The 19,866-nt window shown below is 42.6% G+C and overlaps 1 protein-coding gene across 4 annotated transcripts in view; it reads right to left on the bottom strand.

The window, feature by feature from the left end:
* Window positions 1-17,584, bottom strand: part of UBE2F (ubiquitin conjugating enzyme E2 F (putative)) — an 82,656-nt gene extending 65,072 nt beyond the window's left edge. For 2 of the 4 annotated variants that reach the window (XM_064515368.1, XM_064515370.1), the window contains exons 1-4: window positions 17,410-17,584; window positions 14,971-15,103; window positions 5,483-5,512; window positions 2,115-2,180 (exon numbers count right to left, since the gene is read on the bottom strand). In XM_064515368.1, the coding sequence (XP_064371438.1) occupies window positions 2,115-2,180; window positions 5,483-5,512; window positions 14,971-15,088 (214 nt within the window). In that variant the 5' untranslated portion in view covers window positions 15,089-15,103; window positions 17,410-17,584. The remainder of the gene's footprint in view (window positions 1-2,114; window positions 2,181-5,482; window positions 5,513-14,970; window positions 15,104-17,409) is intronic. The other 2 variants (XM_064515367.1, XM_064515369.1) reach the window with 2 other exon arrangements.
* Window positions 17,585-19,866: the final 2,282 nt, after the last annotated feature.

Here is a 19,866-nt window from a genome sequence, read left to right as displayed (position 1 = left end):
ACCAGCAGCTGGGCTGGGCCCAACGCTTGCTCTGCAATCGGAGAGCTGCAGAGCGATTTGGAAAGCGCTCCCTTAAGAGCCAGATGTATGAACTGAATTTCTAGAAGTAACCCAGCTATTCGACATTAGAGACAGTTCCAGGAAGCAGGAAAAACTACCTCTTCCTCCGAAACGAGGAGATTCATGTAATTGTTCAGACATTACAAGAACAGTTGCTTCAAGCAATGATTTTTACCCATTTGAGTCAGAAAAATTCTGAGAACTACCTAGCTGCCTCTCTGCTATCCCAGAGAAAACCAAGATTTAGTATACTCCAGAGCAAAACCTTTTCAATAACAAAACTAATCAAAAAGCTACAAAGGTCTTCTTGTTATGTATTATATGCTGCCTTCAGAGAGCTGTGCTAAGCTGCAGCTGATCACAAGATTCTGTACCTGAATTATGCACAGCTGAAAATAGATGTTTACTTCGGTCAGACTGCGACTGCAGAGACTTCAGCTGTGCAGCTATATTTATAGTAACAAAATGTTAATTAAGATCATCTCATTCCCAAGATCATTTCAGCAGCGAAGCTAGCACAAAATCCACATGCTGCAAGGCCTGTCTTCTGGCTACAACACCTTGCTGAGCAGCAGTTAAGAGACAAAACTGATTATGTATTAAGACACCTTGAAATTAATATAAAGAAGTTATCACTGCTTCACATTCGAGACATTTCTGACTTGCATCAGGATGACCTTGTAAAGCCAACTCATTTCCAAACTGCAGTAAGTAGGAGCACGTAAACCGAAGAGCAAATAATTGGTAGAGAGGAACAGACTAGCACTCACCACATACAAGGGAACATCTCTTCTATACAGAATAAGGTGTTAAGAAGTTCCATATTCACACTTCCATTTATTATTTTGACCATACTGAATAGGGCAGGCTTACTCATTTTTCCATCACAGAAAAGTTACATGAATGGGCATCTTAATAAAGGCCACCCAAGATTTCTACTGCCAAGGAAGTGCTGGTGGATCCTGGCCAACAAGGAACCACAGTGACATCTAGTGCCCGCTTGGTATCAAGAGACCGGATTACCAGAAACATTCCTATAATCCTACACTCGCATCCTGCAAGTGTAAGCCATTATTTGTACAGGTGAGACACCACGAGTGACACACAGCATCTCAGTTCTGCTGCCAATAAACATCTGCAGAAAATGTGGACCTGCAGAAATCAGCTGGCAGGGAAATACCGATCCCAGCACTGGCTAACACCTAACTTGAACACTTTACAATGTACCGCATAGGTAAACACTCTCATTTAAATAGCTGCACAAAGTCCCAAAGGTAAGGCACAGCAATAATAGGAGGTGTACCTGACATTTATGTAGTTAATCTTCCACACAACTTCATCCACAAAACACACAACTTCTCATTCCAAAATGAATGGCCTTAATTATATGAGCAACAAGCTCTGTAATTTCAGATAGCTATTAAGAAACTCACCTGGAAATAATGACTTCTGGAAAAGTATTACTGAGTGTTCATTTTTATTTAATAGCACGCCAGCAGGAGCTCCACAGTACACTTAAGTGGTATTAGTAGTAAAAGGCCCAATTTCCACATACTTCAATATTCAAGGACTAACAAGAGACTCCCACATGTTAAACATCTTCAGACATGCTAATATTTGAAGTTTTATAGCAATATTATATCTGTCATCTCTCTTTTCTACTCTATGGATTGAAGCAATTAGTGAAAAAGAATAAATCTGTAACATAACAGGGCTGTAATACAGTAACTTCTCTAGACATCACCTGAGATTCTTCTCAGCAAATAAAACTATGAGGTTCAAAACTGGCCAAGACGAAAAATGTTTTCAACCAAAGTGAGCAAACAAGAGCTGAACACTTCCTAAACCTGCTTAATTTTAACCACTGTTTTCCATGGAACTTGGTTTTCAAAATCCAGCCCAATTTCTCCACTGCTGCTAGAGTCACTGCATTACACACACAGTCTTTTGACTGTTGTCAAGGAAGTTTATTGGATTTTTGAGTAAAACCTTGGATTTAGGTTTGCTAAGCACAAACATGCATAGAAACAATACCAACATGTTTAGAAAGTTACCTGGGATTACAGTTAGCTGGAAGTAATGAAGCTTGTTTGGGTCTGGAAAATTCACTTTACATGTACCTGCAAAGAAAATAATAAGTCTGCATCAAACAACTGTATTTCCACTCTTAGGAAACCAAATATACCATCCTTCATACACTCCAGACTTACTCCCTGATTAATCCTTATGTTACAGTCAATTGATTTCCTATACTTTCTAAGGGCCTCCTCCCTACACACTTACAGGTCAGAGCTCTTTACACCAAGTCACCTCTGGTAATGGCACTTAACTCCTTGAGCTGTGAGAATGAATAAGTATTTCCTTTCAGTACACCATGTTGTCTCAAAGACCCTAAAATGCCAAAGGAGTTGGTCTCCTGCAGAGGTATCAGCTATACGTTGAGACGACAGCATGCAGAACCAGCATGGTCTCCTTAAAAGTTCTTAAATGGTAACGTGTATTTGATAACACATTGCAGCTTGTGAGGAGTCATGCTCCCAACCTATGCTAATAAAGGACTATTTACACCTGTAAGGTGTAATGAGGTATAAGTTTTAATGGAAACTTCCTCCAAAAGCCAGTGAAGTCCCCATTCAGCTGTTACATTGAAAAAATTTCTTTATCAATCTAACTTAGTGCCATAGCTGGCCTAATTCATTACATCCATGAATGAGTTTCAAAATCAAATTAGGCTATCAGATCCTTACACTGTCCCTTCAAAAAAATTCTTAGAGAACAATTTAATAATAGTAGATTTGGAGGCTTTTGTACTAGAATAAAAAGGAGAGGTCCATGTTTCACAGCTACATAATTTTACTGTTTTTTTAGAATGAGTTTTGTTAGAGAAATGTCCTGTTAAAAAAAGGACTTAAGGGGGGGGGAAAAAAAGACTAGCATTCTATTTTGGCATCCTGCACATTTTAATCCATCAGGCAATGCTTCTCCTTTTCAAGGCATCACGGTCAGCCAGGAATGACTTGAATCTGATGAACTGACCGCTCCAGAATCAGCTGTTGACAGTGCAATTTCAGAGCAATTGCAGCTACCACACTGTTTGCAAACTTGCATAACCATGTGACTGGAGAGCAAACAGACTCGGCTGGCACACACAACACACCAGCTTGCCTGACAACAGGCATGCACAGCTACTACACATCTCTACTCTATGCAATACCAAAGAGCTTCAACTCTGGTATCTCCAAACATGCCAAGTACTCACCTGTTTCTACCACAGGGCTTCCAACAGTTAACTATTTTCCTTTGGTATCTTCCAAATGCAAGATAGAAAACTACCAGGCTAAGCTTTTTATATATGTGTTTTATTTATGTTCTGTGTAAGCAATTACACACATTAACTAAGACGGTGGAGCATCCTTACAAACCAAACACTGTGCTTGCATTCTCAGACTACATGAGCTTAAGGAGAACAATTAGAAAGAAGAGCAAGCGTGAAGAGACATCAAGCTCAGAGGCTGTCTGGGGGCTGTTACAAAACCAGTCAATGGTCTCCGTCCAGCAGATGCAACTTTACAACATAGCAGCCCTTTGTTTGCAACCGATGACACAAACCCTTCTCATGCACAAAACCAGCCTTTCTTGATCACAGCGGAGTCGAGCTGTCAAGCTGGCACTAGAAGATGTGCACATCCGTGGATACATTATGCTCCATATTAGGCAGCCTTTTGCTTCTGAATCTGTTAAGCTGCCTGTACTTTTTGCCTTAGTCAAGAAGATAAATAGCACTACAGGTGTAGACCTTATCCGTGTGAAAAAATACTATATAACTGGAGTTGTCCACCAACCCTCGAAAAGCATTCACATTGTAATAACTATAAACTCTGATGTACTTTTCTCTAGGCTTATCCTATAGAAAAGTCTATGCAATAAAATTTTAACAAAAGCTAAAATTACTCAGTGTGAACTTTCTGTAGGAACATCTTTAAGAAAGAGAAGGACAGATAAAGAAAGAGTTAAGTACTGCTTCTTCATGCCCTCCCTTTTTGAAGCTTCTGTTCAGTACTTTTTTGCTCCTAATTCTTCCCAGCAGGCCCTCTATACTGAAAAGCTTGATTTTCCACCCCCCCCCCCAAGATCCAAGAGTTGACCTGGATTTATAAGTGTTAGCAAAAAAGAAGAGACCCAACAGAAGCAGCACTCAGAGGTCTGACCTGAAGAAAATATTATGGTCAAAGCTTCCCTCGGTCAGGGAAGGCTAGAAACATCTTGAGTTACCTGCCAGTGTAATCGGGGGGAATACTTTTGAAGGCTGAGCATACAGGCAAGACGGCGTGAATGCACAGCACAGTAACAGCCTGCACACATGCTCTAAGGCTGCTGCTCATGCCTCTTCCCCTGCAAGGGAAGCATCTTTGATGACTTTGAAATAAGAACGGGCACCACAGGAAGCTATGCAGAGCAAGCGATGGGCTCTAAAGATGCCGCCAAGCTTACTACGCAATAACTTGTTTTGCTTGCCCATATTCCAAGTATGGATTGCAAAATTGCACAGACACAAAATGATGCTGTCCTGGTCTACACTCGAAGGCAGGGAGTGCTCAACAACAACTCAGCTTTACTGTCAACAACCCCTCTTAGCAACAACTACAGAGCCTTAGGAACTTCATTCCCCTTTATAAAAGACTTTGTTTTGCTGCCCATTACTGAACTACTTTCTCTCTCAAGCAAAAGACAAAAAATATATATAATTTGATTTTTAACTATTTATCCTCAGCTTAGGAAGCAGTGAGTAATTTACCCTGTACTTTTAAAAACCTATTTTAAAGTACACATTAGTAGTGTCTGCCTGTAGCAAAACACATATTAAAGGCGAGATTCCAGGGCGAAAACCACACTGTCTTACTTTTTTTAGGAATACAGATTATGTTTTTTAGTATTTTCTCTGACTATTCCCACTATTAACAAGCACATCAGACTACAGCTTGCATGTGAAATGAAAGAGCACTAGGTTAGTTTAATACGTTTCCTGAGAACTGAACTATTCACTCTGCCCCTAGATCAGCATCTCCTGTTTTGGAAATGCAGAGAGGATGGAGGAGACACAGGAGTGAGGTAACAAATGTAGTCTTCAGTTCCCAGTAACTTTGGGGCATTTTAAGAGCAGGAACCTCCCACGTGCCACCAGCTCCATAATGTAACCAAGCGATCAATGCTGCTTCCAAAGGACACTAATGAGGGTTCCCCCCTCTACATCCTGAAAAGGGGGCAACAAAGAAAATCTGTTTAAGCCTTCACTGGGCTGGTGGAGTTTCGTATGGCTTTCCCCAAGGAAAACAATGTCATTAGCATTCATACTTCAGTCAAAACAATCAAATTCAGCAGTCCCTTTCTCCTTAAAATGCATGCCATTAAATGCTATACTTACAAGGTAAATTAGCTTCAAGTTCTGCAACCTCTGTAGAGAGAAAAAAAAATACTGTTATTTATGCAAGCATAAAGCCATTCCTGAAATCCAAACTGGCAGATCTTCTAATTTAAACTACCCTGTAGAACAAATTTTACTCTGAAAAATATACTTAAGGAGCACAGATTTACCTTGAAATTTCCCTTTAAGCCACACACTTTCCTACACAGTGATTCATTACTAAAAATGCTCATCTGCCCCACAGACAATGCAAACATACCCTGCTGCGACTAAAAGGTTCAGCTCTGCCAAGCCTGAAGCACCAGGGCTTCTCAGGCACAGAGCACTGGCACTTCAAAAGGTGACCTCATCCAAACCCCCGCAAAGCTTGTCTGCATGAGGCACTTCAAATACGCAAGGCCGAAGCTCCGCACTTCAGCAGACTGCACAGTGACAGGATGGTTTAAGCAAGGATTTCTGGAGTGTTTGGGATGCTCCATCCTCTCCCTGCATAATGATGTCCGCCTGTCACACACAATAGTGAAAAGACTGGCTGCACAGCTGCAGAGGCGCCTACACGGACTAACCGAGCACAGACAGCAGCAGCCTGCAAAACACAGGAGCAGACAGCATCCAGAACCAGGGTGCTGAGCCAACGACGAGAACAAGCCCGAGAGGTTTAGAGCCTGCATAAGCATAAGCAACTAGACGTTGCTCTGCCTGGAGAAATCAGCATTAAGAGCATCGAGGCAATACAGAAAGATAAACTCTCAAATCCAGTATCTGGCACAGCAACCTGCACTGGTCAGCGATAAAAAAAATTGCATCCATCGCACAAAGCCCCCAAAACCTCAACACTGCTGAGCAAACTCAAAGCATTAGTTTTTGCTCCTCTACCTGTTGGATACTTCCCCTGGGGACATGATCATGCTATAGCTATGCATTCCTGTTTAATTTAAGTTTATGTTTGTTAAATTTATTATATCAAAAAAGAAAATAACCTGACTCAGTTGCACAGCTTATAGGAAGGAAAGTTTATTCCAAAGCCCTTCCTCTGCCAAACTGCTTTCTCTGGATGACTCACTGCTCTCCCCCCTCTTCTGGGAAGACTATTTAAGTCTTACTTCCAGCTACCTGTATTTCTGCAGAAGTATGAATTAGATGCATGGAGATACCTCATCCTTTTACTTCTCAAACTCCAAGAAGCCTAATCAACTCTATTTTTGCATTTCATGTAGGAATCTAGCGAAAAAAATAACTTCACTTTATGGTCTGCACATATACAGCTTGTTCATTTGGGCTAACAGTAGTGCATAAGAGATTCAAACACCAATCCCCCAAAATATATGTAAGAAAATTATAATTCAGTTTAAGACACAGGGAGACTTCTTTGGCATAGAATCCAAATTGATCTGATGGCAGTTAAGAGTTCCCTAATTTTTTTCGCACACGTACCAGATGTGGCTGGTCTCTACAGCGAGCATAAACTTGGTTGACTCCCACCTGCCCCTTGCGTGCCACAGCACTAGCATCGCCACGTCTGCCACCTCCACACCCAGCAAAAGGGCACCCAGCATCCCGGCAGAACAGAAGTATTGTGCTTTTTGCATTAAAAGTTCACAGCTGCACTCTTTAAAATTCCACGCGGCAGCATTTGAGTAATAGTCTTCTCAACATACAAAAAAATGTAGTTTCAGCTATATACATGGACTTAATTCTTACTTTCGCTTTCAGGAGGTAGGGGAGAAAAAGAAAAGACGAGCTCAATTAATTTTCCAAAAGTATCTGTATGCAAGAAAGCAGAAAAGATGAACACAGAATACTTAGAGCAGCTCAGATGCTTCTCCAACTACCAGCACAGAGAGTAACCAACTACTGTGGGTTACAGTTATGCACACCCACCATCCAAATATGCCCCCCATCCCTCTATCTCCAAATTCACCAGCCTCGAATATCTGCAGGAATTATCAACCCACACCGCAGGGGAGAGTTTAGGACCAGGCCCTTATCTGGGGGGCTACTGACTCCTTTTCCTTATTGTTTCCTTTGTTTGTGCATTGTTCAAGTTAACGAATCCTGCCGGCTTTTTGCTAATTCTGAGAAAAAAGGGAGAATCCGAAGAACGGAATCCGTTCAAAGCCAGCAGCAGCCAGCCTGCAGCAGCCCCGCTGAGCCACAGCCTCACCTCTGCCCCCCGCAGCGTTCAGAAGAAAGCTCACTGCTCACCATGCTTTCTTTGGAGGGCAAAAATTTTCCTGTAAAACATTCAAACTTCAGCATTTCCCTTTGTCTTGGCACAAGAATGAGGAGGTTTTCTTGGGGAAAAAAAAAGATGCTCACACACACGAGTACGGAACAGCACATTCTTTCTCCGAAGGTGTGCAAACAGACGGGAAGGCTGTGATAACATGCATGAAAACTTTGTGAACAAAGGCAAGCTCCTGCCAAAAATGAAAGTTTTTACTAACTCAGCAACAAAGCACTGAGGCTAAGAACAAACGCAACTCTATCCTTATCTGCTTCAGCAACCTAAAATTTTAAATAACAGCAAGTCAGGAAATAGATGTTATCACCCACACCGTGTTAATATTGGTGATTAACAGTAACTAGCACATTTTATGGGGCTAAAACCGCAGTGCTCATGAGTTTTCCAAATTCTGTCTCTCTTTGGTAAAAAGAGTCTTGACATTGATGTCATTTTTGTATTTTGCTGCTTAAAAAGAGGATGTTTTGACCATATAATTCGTGCTTCATTAAGATTCTGATGTTTTACCTTATATATTGCCTCCATAAAGCAATACCCTTGCCAAAATATACTCTTCCTAAGAGAATGCCTCTTGTGCCTTCTACCAACTTATTTGTATGACTTAGATTCATAAATAAGCAAAATTTAGAAGCAACTATTATAGCTCAAACGCACTGAATTTCAGGGGGCTCCAAAAACCTCACTAAACTAAGAAACAAACCTAATCCCACAAGTGTACTGACCTCCTCTCCCAGCAAGTAATAGTGACTATAGCAAAACAGTGAAGGAAACGCCAATTTAACCACTTTACACAACCAATACTTTACGGATAAGCAGTGTCAGCGTTCTCTGTTCATAACAGCCACCTCACCATTCCTTAAGATGCTACGACAGACAGCTGGATAATCTGGGTCGCAGGAAATACTGTGCAAAAGCACTGCAAAGCTTCCACTAGAAATCAATGCTTGTTGACCCCGGCTCAGTGCTGGCCTAGCAGAGTTGCAGAAATATTGTGGAGCACCTGAATTCCTCTCCCAGTCAAGAGGGCTCATTGCCAAGGCAGAGCAAACACCAGAGCCCTGCAAGGCCCAGTGCCCATGCTGATAAGCTGTCCCAGGCAGGTCCAAAAGGCCACGGTGCAAGCGCAGACACGTGCCAGAGCTTCTGCAGGGGACAGACTCAGACACAGCCATTACAGATCCAAACCAGCTCCCAAACAGTTTGGTGCCCCAAAGCCTTGTTAGATCTGGTGCAGAAGCAGACCCAAATGACATTTATTTGCAGAGTGCTGCTCTTGAACTAATACACACCTGCTCGAGCCAACAAACTCTGCTGGACCTGAGCTGGCTCCCACCCACGGCGTGGATAACTTGCAACTCGGACAAAACAGCTATAGGTAACCAAGAATCACTCTGCACGGTGTTTCCTGCATGCACCTTTCATATAACAGCAAGGTAGAGTGCTTTAATAGTGCTTTAATAATTTTAAAATGGCATTTTAAACTATAGAAAGAGTAAGAATGCAAGGGTTAAACGTACCACAGACTTTGGAAAAGCTGAATGCAAATTGATGTTTCAGAAACAGCTTGGAAACCTTACAAAATGGGGGAAAAGCTACGCTAAACACAAACAGCCAACGTATAAGCGATTTCACAAGCAATTAGTTCTCCCTACTCATGACAATTCTTGGGCCAGAAATAGGAACGTACACTCTTGACATGTGTACAAGCCTATGGTTTATGACAGACCCACGTGAATGTTATATTCAGTAACGCACAGACTATAACCAAAAGTTGCTCTGCTCCTTCCCCTGCCCCCACCTCATCTCAACAAGTCAGAATATAGAAATACTTTGTTTACTACCCTTGCCACAGAGAGCCAAGCCATATGCTTCCCACTGCAGTTTGCTTTCAAGCACGTAAAGCGAAAGCACTATTTCCTCAAATGAAGCTAATGTTTTCTCATGCACAGCAAAGTTATTTTTCTCTGGTTTTATCCAAAAGGTGCCCTCCCCTGCTTAGCCCCCCTTTTTAACGTACATCTTAAGACTGTTTGAGATGAAGACACAGAGCTTGAAAGTCTGACAAAAATCCTATTTTCTAACTTTTAATTCTAGCAATACAGAGCTGTAGAGGTTGGTATTAGAAGTCAAACAAGTTGCCTAATACTGCCAGTTATTTAATATATTAGGAGATCCAGATTTTCCTTCCACTTCAAGTGCTTACTTTAAGCAGGATATGATCAAATCACAAGCTTCAGCTTCTATGCATTATTAATTATGCTGCAAAACTGATTATCCTGACATCACTAACCAGAACAAGTCACTGGGGTTAGAAATAAAGGCAAACAAACATTGGAATACATCATTTTACTTCCTGCTTCAGGTATACTGCAAATCAGAGGCAGAAGAGCTGACGTTATACAGTGAGCCAGGCTTCCCTTTGCCAGTGAAGTCCCAGAAGTAGTCTTGGTGATACCTTTCTGAATTCATTTCAAATCCCCTTGTAGCTTGCTGGCTTTGGTATGTCAATCACAGTTACGCTGCAAGTGTTTTATTGTAAACCACTAGTTTTCCCTTTAATTAATATTAATCACTCATTTACCATGAAACTTTCCACTGCTGCCTTCTAAAATAAGGGATTTTATTTATTTGGACTTAAAAGCATCATTGTACAATGTAATAAAAGCGTTTCCTTTTCAGTACACAGAAGTCAATGCATCATTTAAAAAAAAAATCTTGTGAATCTCAGTGATAAATTAAGGAACTTTTTTTTAATCCTCAAAAGAAAGGTACCACCTTTTTCCTCTCCGCTTACTTTTCTCACCTACTATTGTGACAAGGGATATTACTGTACCTACAGGTTTGAAAAAAGCCAGTATCTTGATTCCCTTCATTTTTATTTACACTGCCCATTTTTCTGTGTTTTTATAATCAGTTTCACACTTCCTTTTTTCTCAGGCTTCTACAAAAGCACATCTGCAACATTTTCAGGTTTTAAAAATCTGGTTGTAAAGCCCACATTACCACAAAGACAACAGAGGAATAAACCATGCTAACTTGTCTCCTTAGTAAATCAAGTAACTTCAAGATGTCATTAATAAACAAACAAAACAGCACTGGTAATATAAAACTGACTGACATTTAGATGCACTAAGAAAAAAGCAGCCGAAGTGAAAGCCTCTGTGATCAATAAGCATACACATCACTGGTAATGACACTCTGGCATTTATTTTATTTTAAATTCAATGTCTGTTATATATTAAACTTACACAGTACTTTGGCTTGCTGTCCTCAGCTCCTTTCAAATTTTCCAAAAGGATGTGCCTTTCAAGTCCAGCACTACCAGGCTCTGAACATCTTGCAGGAGCAGGCATGTGGCCACTATTAACTTAGTGAAGTTTTCCCCTAGAGATGAATTTAAAGTTGTTTTAACATCAAAAATTGTCTGTGTCTCCACACTGTCAATTTCAAGGAACAGCAGCAGAGAAGCTGAAAGTTGCTGAAGCAAGTGTAATGCTTGCTCTATTTTAACTTATACACTAGGCCTACAGAATTAAGGCCTTACTCTCCAACTGAGCCTATATTGAAAATCCAGCTAAAATAGAGGTGCAAGAATGAGTCACACTGAACTTCTAATCTAACAGAACTGTGCTTTATTTGAGCCTCTCCTCCCTGCTGGAGAGGCAACAGAGCCTCTTCAAGCACATGATTTCTGCCTGTCCCTCTTCCGCACATCAGTATTTGCTTTTTACCTTCTCCAACTGTGCATGTTTCCCGTTTAATTTGTCTTGATGCATGTTAGTCACCACTTGGCCTCTTTCCAGTCCATCCCTCCTTGATTATAAAGCTTCTCTCCAAGAACTGGCAGCCTGAATTACTAGTCCTTGCCCGCCCTCATCCCTCAGATGCTTCTACCCTTAGTGATTTTAGAGAGCTTCTTCTATGATGTCCCTGGGTTTCAGACCAGAGCCGTCACTGCGTGCTCCTCTCCGCAGACAGGCATGCCCTGCTCACCTCCCAGCTGTGCTGCAGGATCTGCAGGGGGACAAGGCTGCTACCAAATGCTGTCTAGCAGTCGTGACTTTAACTCCTCTGAGGAAAAACAGCTGGAAGAGAACATCCAGCTATTTCAAAATTACTTCCCTTTATAAAATTTTAGGGATAGACATCATCTTTTTATACTATGTCTATGAAATAACCAACAAAACCGTGCCCTAGGCCATGGTTGATATTAAAATTTATAACAATACTGGACAGGCAAACAGTCGAAGGGGCAGCTTAGGAAAAAAAAGACAAGGGGCCCCAGTATTTTAGGAGTAACTTTTTCATAGAAGCAGAAAAAGAAAAAGCCTATTTTGCTTGCATCCATCACTGAATCCAAGCACGCCAGCTGAGCACACTGCTGATAGCTCATGTACTTACAGTTTTGGCAAAAATATTTCAAATTGGGACTTGAAATTTTTTCCTCATTCATATGGTGCTGGTAGTTATAATCATACCCAGATTATCACTTTTCCCCCCAAATAAAGCCCACATCAGTTAGCAGACACACAGAATTGATTTACATTTAGCTTTCAGAAGTTTGTAAGCACTGTCTACCTTTATCAGTGGCTGCAGTCATGGTCACTCATCCCCATAATCAAAATGGCATCGATTTATTTACGAGTCTCTGCACAATACATCTGAGGACTGCAGGGCTATCAGTGTGCCAACACATCCTCCAAACAGATCCTACTATACCTTTCCGGATTGGACTCTTTATGAGCACAACAGACACTATTTAATTTCCAGTTGCCAGGAGACTGACCTTACCCTTCCACTCATTCTGCAACTGTGGTTTGTATGTTTGAGACCTCCAGGCTAAACAAACATCAGTAACAGCTTCCACTCACAACTGCTCTTACAGGCTCCCACCAACCTTGTTCAAGTATAATACAACGGCCTAAAGTTAAGCACATAACAGGTTGCCGCAGTTCTGTGCAGTAAAACAGAAGACGACACGCGCTGCTTCAGACGCAGTAGGAGCCTCAGCACATGCCGGTCTTTCATAGGTAGCTCTTCACTCCCTGTCAAACTCATTCCTGTAGACCCAGACAGAATGACTTTAAAACTATCAATATCAGAAGTCCCCCTTCACTCAGGCTCTCAACATTGCAGATGCTGCTTCAGCTGACGCAGCATTAACAGCTGGAGCAAGTTCTGCAAACTTTTGTCATTAACCAGTTGAGCAATTCTGTAATTGGTCTACATCTTGTAAAAACCATGGCTACAAAAAGACTTGGGGAAAATCATCTTCTGATATAGCTACTCAATTTTCCTCTTGCTTTCAATGTAGCTATACTGAAGTGACCTACTTCTACTGTCAGTTCCCAGTTTGGTCCAGAAAATCGTTCTAAACAGACCGATAGCTGCTCCTACAGTCCTCTTTGGAGAGCCACGTGACAATTTTCATGCAGTCAGACCTGACATAACATTCACATTTGTCAGATGGATGCTTGCAATGACCTGCTTTGAACACTTTCAGCTTGGGACTCAATTTGTTCAATACGTAGTCTGCTGTGGCTTGCTAATGGCAGTAATAGCAATAACCACGTCAGTACTAATTTTCTATAGCTTACCTCTGCAGGGGGAGAAAGACTGCAAATAAGGTTTTACTCATAAAAGTGAGAAACATGATTGCTCTTACTAAGGGCACGGTTATATTTCTTCCGGTACTTCACTTTCTATGCAAGACATTGTAGTTCAAGTGTATTTATATCACACTGCTACTTTTTCCCTTGAATCTACATTTGTAGGCTAATAAAGATCTCAGATTACATACTTTAGCAGTTTTGCTTTGCAGTTTAGCCTGGTTAAAAAGTTTATTCTTCCCATTTGAAGACTTTATTCTTTCCCCTCTCCCTGAATTACAGTTAAATGACAATCTCCAAACTGAAAGCCTAAAGCAACCTCTTTGGGAGAGTTACCACACCAGGGTTTAAAGTGTATTAAGCTCCCGGTCCTTAGAACAATGCAGTGAGAGAAGAGTGTGAAAATAATGTTCCTATGGTCTGCTTGAGATGCCTTCCAGTGAACTGGGTAATAGAATTTGAAAAGAACTCTTGTCCCAGTATACAGTAACACAGCAGAATCTACATTAATCAGAAAAAAACTATTTGTAGCGCGATAGTTGGGCAATACCATCCAAGCAGATATACAAGCATCAGTCTCAAGTCATTCTGAAATAAGACCATGAAACAAACATTTCAATTGAATGGCATGAACCGTAACTGCAAGCTTAAGCATCAACAGTAGTATATTCACTGTTGACCATTTTTAGTAGAGCCATCAACATAAACAACGTCTACCTTGCTACTAGATAAAGCTGCACAGCTTGGGCATTAAAACACTCAACAGTTACTGCAGGGAGCAAACCAGAGGTTAAACCCACAGTATTTGCAAAGTATCAGTATCTGTGATTTTTAAAATATAAGATTATCTGTACTGGAGAAAAACTGAAAAGGAAGAGAAAGCCCTCCCTGATTTTACTGTAAAATAGCAAGGCTGAATAAATATGCTAACAACCTCATTTATGCAGAACTGCTGCAAAGTAAAAGCTTTCCCACCAATGCACAGCCAGCTAGTTACAGCCTACACTAGCCTTCCTAGAAGGCTACACTAGTCCTTCACGGTCTAGAACAGACCATTTAGTGCTACAAAAATTAGTTTTTCTTAATCCTCTACTTCTTACGCAACTTCCAGTGACTCCAGGCCTAAAAATATCTCTTTCCTTTGCTTTTTTATGAACTTTACAAAGTGTATTGCCTCTGATCTATACCATCGAAGACTATCAGAACACTGATGTTACTTTCAGGACTTTCTTTCCTGTCACAGGAAGTTATGTTTTTGCTCAAAGAATTACCTTCCTGTCAAGGCAAATCTGATCTTCTTTCTTCTCTGACATATTCAGTAACATTTAGGTGCCAACACTTTATCAGAGTGTTTTAATTCATGATACAGTACAGTTCCCAAGGATAGATTATTTTTTCAATAGAGTAAGGAGAAGGCTTTTTAAGTTTTGCATTATTTTAACAAAAATAAGGATCCTACAGCCAAGGAGCTGCTGGCGATCTGAGGTATACCAATATACAGCCCACAGTATAAGTCACAAGGTACACAAGCAATTTTAAAAATACTTCTGGAAATCATTTTATACAAAATTTTTTATCATGCACTGGCATAAGAACTGGAAATCCTGGAAGTTTTAAATATAAGTTCTTTTCACCTTTAACAAGCAATTTATCTCGAACAGACACTCTCCGAGTTGAATCAGAAGCCGGATTGGATGTACGGGGTCCTCTGACACCATCATCCCGCTTCAGCTTGCTTGCCAGAGTTAGCATTACTGCTTCTTCAACCTAGAACACAAATATTAGAAGAAAAACAGTTACCGAAGCTCAAACCGCTAGGAAAAGAAAGAACTATAAAAATAAGCTACAGTTGGGCCTATATTCGAAAACTATCATTATATTCTTAGCAACCAGAGAATATATACCTACAATAACATGACTGTGATTAAAGAAGAGAGTTGACTAGAATAAAAGAATGAGAGTTTGTTTGATATGTGAATTCTGAGTGCTAGGCCAAGAGGAAATTCAACCATACTGGAGAAAGTTCAGGCTTTCATTAAACAATGTTTAACCATCTAATTTCACTGCACCATCTCCCAGAGCATAACCACTGCTTGACATCACTCCCTCTAGAGAATTACTATAAAAATACCCTGCCAGACTGCTGGCCAGGCAACCTGTTAGGACCATTCCCAGCCCTGCTTCATGTGACAAGCCATTCAGAGCTACTTTTTGGCTGACCAAAGAAGAGAGAAAGGGGAGGGACCACAGGAACAACTAACAGTAGGAAGCAAGCTTTGAGTCAGCTACCAGAACACAAGAAAGGAAACAAATTTGAACTTCTGAGCAAGTGCAATTGTCTGTGCAACTGCAAAACAATAACACACAGCACTCTAATAGCGCAGAGTGATGAGGGACAAAGTCCCTCACGCACAGAGATTTAGTAACTGAGATGGAGAGATTTTTTGCTACGTCAGTCCTCCACCAGGAAGATAACTGTGATGCTGAATAAATTACAACCAAGGTGGACAAGATGCCAAAGTTATAAAAGCAAAACCTTCAGATGTTCTGGCTTCTTAAAACATTTTGACACTACTCCTAGTTGAAGGCAACTCACTCTTTTCAGTAGTTTGGCCAAAGCCAAAAAAATGCTGACAAGATCCATACCCTTAAGGCACTACTATCACTAACACAGTAAGAGAAAGATTTATTCTGTCATACTGATTCACTAACTTAAGCCAAAAAGCTTTGTAAAAAAACATTCAGTATATATGAATTAGTTTGAACAGAAGACCAGACAGGTATGATGTGAGCAACGTTACTCAAGATGTGAAACGGATGCTCAAGTAACATCAGCTTTCATAGTATAAAAAGGAGAATCAGTTGAGATATTCACAAAGCAAATGACAGAGTCCAGGAAACCACCAAGATGAAGATAATGACAATATAAAATGCAGATCCAGTAAGAGATACATCTGTGTCAGCTTCAGCCCTGTATATTGATGCTTCCTTCTTGTAAGCAAGCCCTGAAGTGAAGTTTACCAGGTCCCTTGCAACAGGAGTTACTCTGGTTTGCTCATTTCATTTATTCATGCCCCGGGGGAGGGGGAAAGAAGTTAGGAGAAAAGCCTCTGGCCTGCCAATCTAGATACTACTTCTGTGGAAACAGCCCTATCGCTCTTCCAAGTCTGGAGAGAAACCTGACAGATTTATACCAACAACAAACCAGTAACAAAATATTGGTGAAGGGGTGAGGAGGAGAAATGAAACAAGCGACATGACACTCAAATGCTAAGAAAAACACAACAGAGAACTGAGTAATAGGATTTTAAAGAAAAGGAAACACATTTCACAATAGTGCTTTATCATATGATACTCGGGTAAGATACACAAGGTCAGGCTCACTAAAGTTGACAAACGTATGTGTTAGGCACAAGATCCAGATTAAAAAAAAAAAATTGGGGCAAGCGTAAGTCCTGCTTGCCCAGCTGACATTCGGGGGGGTCTTTTTCTCCCCATTGCCCCAGAGAAAAAATAAGCAGACCAAAAGTCCTTTCTTTTCCTGGGGAAAGGTGAAAGACAGGAGCTGGTTTTGCGGGGGGGGGGGGGGGGGGGGAGGAGGAGGATGATAGAGGCTTCTAAAGCAAATAAAATTAGGAAATAAAAACTGGAAGCTGCAAACCCCTCCCAAAAGGCTTTTAAGTGCCAAGGCCGGATGAAGCCAAACACTTCTCCAGATGGGGTACCCGTCCCGGGAAACTAAGACACCCCCGAGCCGAGGGGCCGTTGGGGAAGGAGCTGCCCCGCCCCGGCTGCGCCCGCGGCTCCCCCAGGGAGCGAAGCCGGGGCCCCCAAACCGGCCGGTGAAGGCGGGAAGCACGGCTCGGGCGCCGCAAGGCTGGGGGGGGGGGGGGTATATCCGAGGGAGCCCCCAAACCCGGCCGGGCAGGAGAGGCCGCGCTGAGGACGGGGGGAGCCGTTACGGCGGCCGTTACCGGCAGCCCCCGCCGCGGGCAGGCGGGATCCCGGGGCGGCCCCGAGGCCCCCGGCCGGGCCTGGAGGACCTAGGGAGGGGGGACCGCGGCCGCACTCACCTGAGCGCGGAGTCAGGGCCCGGCTCCCGCTGCAGCGGCCAACACCATCCCGGGGCTGGCCCGGGGCAGGGGGCGGCGGCGGCCCGGCTCCTCCCTGCGGCCCGCCCGCCTCCCCTCGGCGGCGGCGCCGAAAGTGGGCAGCGCCGGGGGGCGGCCCCGCCTTCAACAACAGCTTTATGGGCGCCGCCGGCGCGGACAGCGCAGCGCCGCGCCGCTCTCGCGAGACTTGGGGGAAGGGGTGGGGGGAGGCGGGAGAGCGTCCGCCGCCATGTTGGGGTGGCGGGGTCGCCCCGGGAAGCGGTGGCGGCAGGGGGGAGGCTGGCGGCCCTGCCCCGGGACTGCACCGGGAGCGGGGGAAGAGGGGCACAGCCGTACCTAGTCCTGCAATTTTGGAAGGAGAACTGAAACTCTGGTCTTGTTAGAGCCTTTGCATCAGTGCCCGCCTAATTTAATTTTAACTCGGCCTATACATTCCAGCTGCAGATCAGTGGAAGCAACAGTCTATCAAATAACATGGATGTAAGAGACGGGTCACAAGGGTGTATTTAATATCAGAGAGTAAATGCCTCAGATATCATGACATTAGGCTCACTCAACCGCTTGGTTCTTTAGACACTCTTCCAGAATCAGATTAAATCAGACCTGTAAAATACATGCAGAACTTTCCCTCCCTTAGCTTCCAAAAAGAAGGCAACCAAAATTAGGCAATTACAGAGAAGCTTCTAGATTGGAAGAGACTGATAAGCAAAGGTAGAGATGCAAGGAAGGTTTGGCAGACACGTGTTAAGATACTCATTATTTCCTGCACAGTGGCTGGAACAACATTGCCTCCCTTTAATAGAAAAACATGGAATTTAGCTTACCCAAATCTGGTTAAACCAGCACAAAGCCCCAAGAGAGGCCTTAAATTGTTTAAAGCCTTCCAACAAGCTTAATGCGAAAGGTGTTAGCCAGGTGAGTTGGCCGAGGAGCGTTTGGTTTTTCCACTGTTCCTTGTAGCAGGGTGTCTGGTTTGAATTACGAGAAGATGCCCCGAGGCTGGCTGTAGGTTGAAAAGCCCTAAACCGAGACTGTTTCATGCCCTGGAGCAGACTGCGGGTCCTAAATGCAATTCTGGGACCCCAGCATCAAGCCTGCTGGGGCGTACGGGGGGCGAACAGAGGCTGCAAGCCTCGGCCTCCGCTCTGGTACCTCCAGGCTTTTAAGTGCTCACTTTATAACATCAGCATCCCGGAAAGATGGGTCTGACTGTTCAAGATACTGATGTGTCTTCTGCTTTTGGTGATTTGTTTCTCTCCAGAAAGGCACTGCCCACTACCAAAGTCCAAAAGTCAATGAGCTGGCCAAAGCAACAACAGCGCAATTATTCATTAGGCTTAAAATGCCCTACTTTAGTGACAGGTAAGTGGCACCAGGCAAGCCAAAATCATTAAAATGTGTTTTATTTAGAAAAGTCATGAAATGTGCCTGCTTATTATCTCACCGTATCATCACCAGCTCTGCTTCCTTTTTCTACGGTACAGCAGTTCTGTTAATATCTGATAGCGGTGACCTGCGCTGGGATTAATAAAATATTTTTATGAGTCAGTTCATTAAGGGGCTGTCAACAAACTGCTTCCTCCTCTAAAGACTAATTAAAGCCAAGCCAATACAGACCAGCACCGGCTGTAGTGGTGACAGGTCTCCTTGCACCCTCTGCCAGTTCCTCTTATTAGTGATGAGCAAAATTCAGAGCCTGATGTTCAGTGACCTTCTGGAACTACTTAACTATTTCAGGTTACTACAGCATGAAGAAAAGCCTTTGGAAATCAGATTAATCTAAACCCACAGCTTTGTTATTTTTTTCTTCAGGCAGTATTGTTAAAAGTCTAGACAGAGAGATGGCAGTACTGTTTACTGGACGCAAGTCTCCTACTTTTACTGAGTCCCACTTCTATGCACACAAAATCTTGTCTGGTAAAAATGAAATGAACATGTATATACACAAAATGTATCATATGGGATGTGTGCACACACGCGCACGTGCACACACACACACACACACGCACGTGCACACACACACACACACACACACACACACACACACCACTGCCACATTTTTTTCAACTCATATTTTTTCCTTCTTTTGTTTCATTTTTGAGAGGATTTTTCTCATTGTTCTCTCATCTCCTTTCATCACTGAGACTTGAGGAGTGTAGTGTAAGATACTTCTCAAGCTGATCTCTCTGCCGACCAGAAGCGAGGAGACCAGGATCTTGATACAGCCTCTGTTAACACAAAGCACAGGACTTTGAATTGCAAAAGTTAATTTTCAAAAGTGCCAGGTGATCTGGGAGAATTCAGTCCTGCTCCAGAAATCCAAAGGCTTTCCCAATGGATGCCCAAAATCAGGTTCTGCACTACATGTTTGTGGCATCAAAACACAAGATTTTGAGGGGTGCTGAAGAGGTGGGAGTC

This window comes from Dromaius novaehollandiae, chromosome 7 (genome assembly GCF_036370855.1).
Source record: "Dromaius novaehollandiae isolate bDroNov1 chromosome 7, bDroNov1.hap1, whole genome shotgun sequence".
Classification (NCBI taxonomy): domain Eukaryota; kingdom Metazoa; phylum Chordata; class Aves; order Casuariiformes; family Dromaiidae; genus Dromaius; species Dromaius novaehollandiae.
The sequence above is the reverse complement of the archived record's forward strand: the minus strand, read 5'-3'. Positions and strand labels throughout refer to the sequence as shown.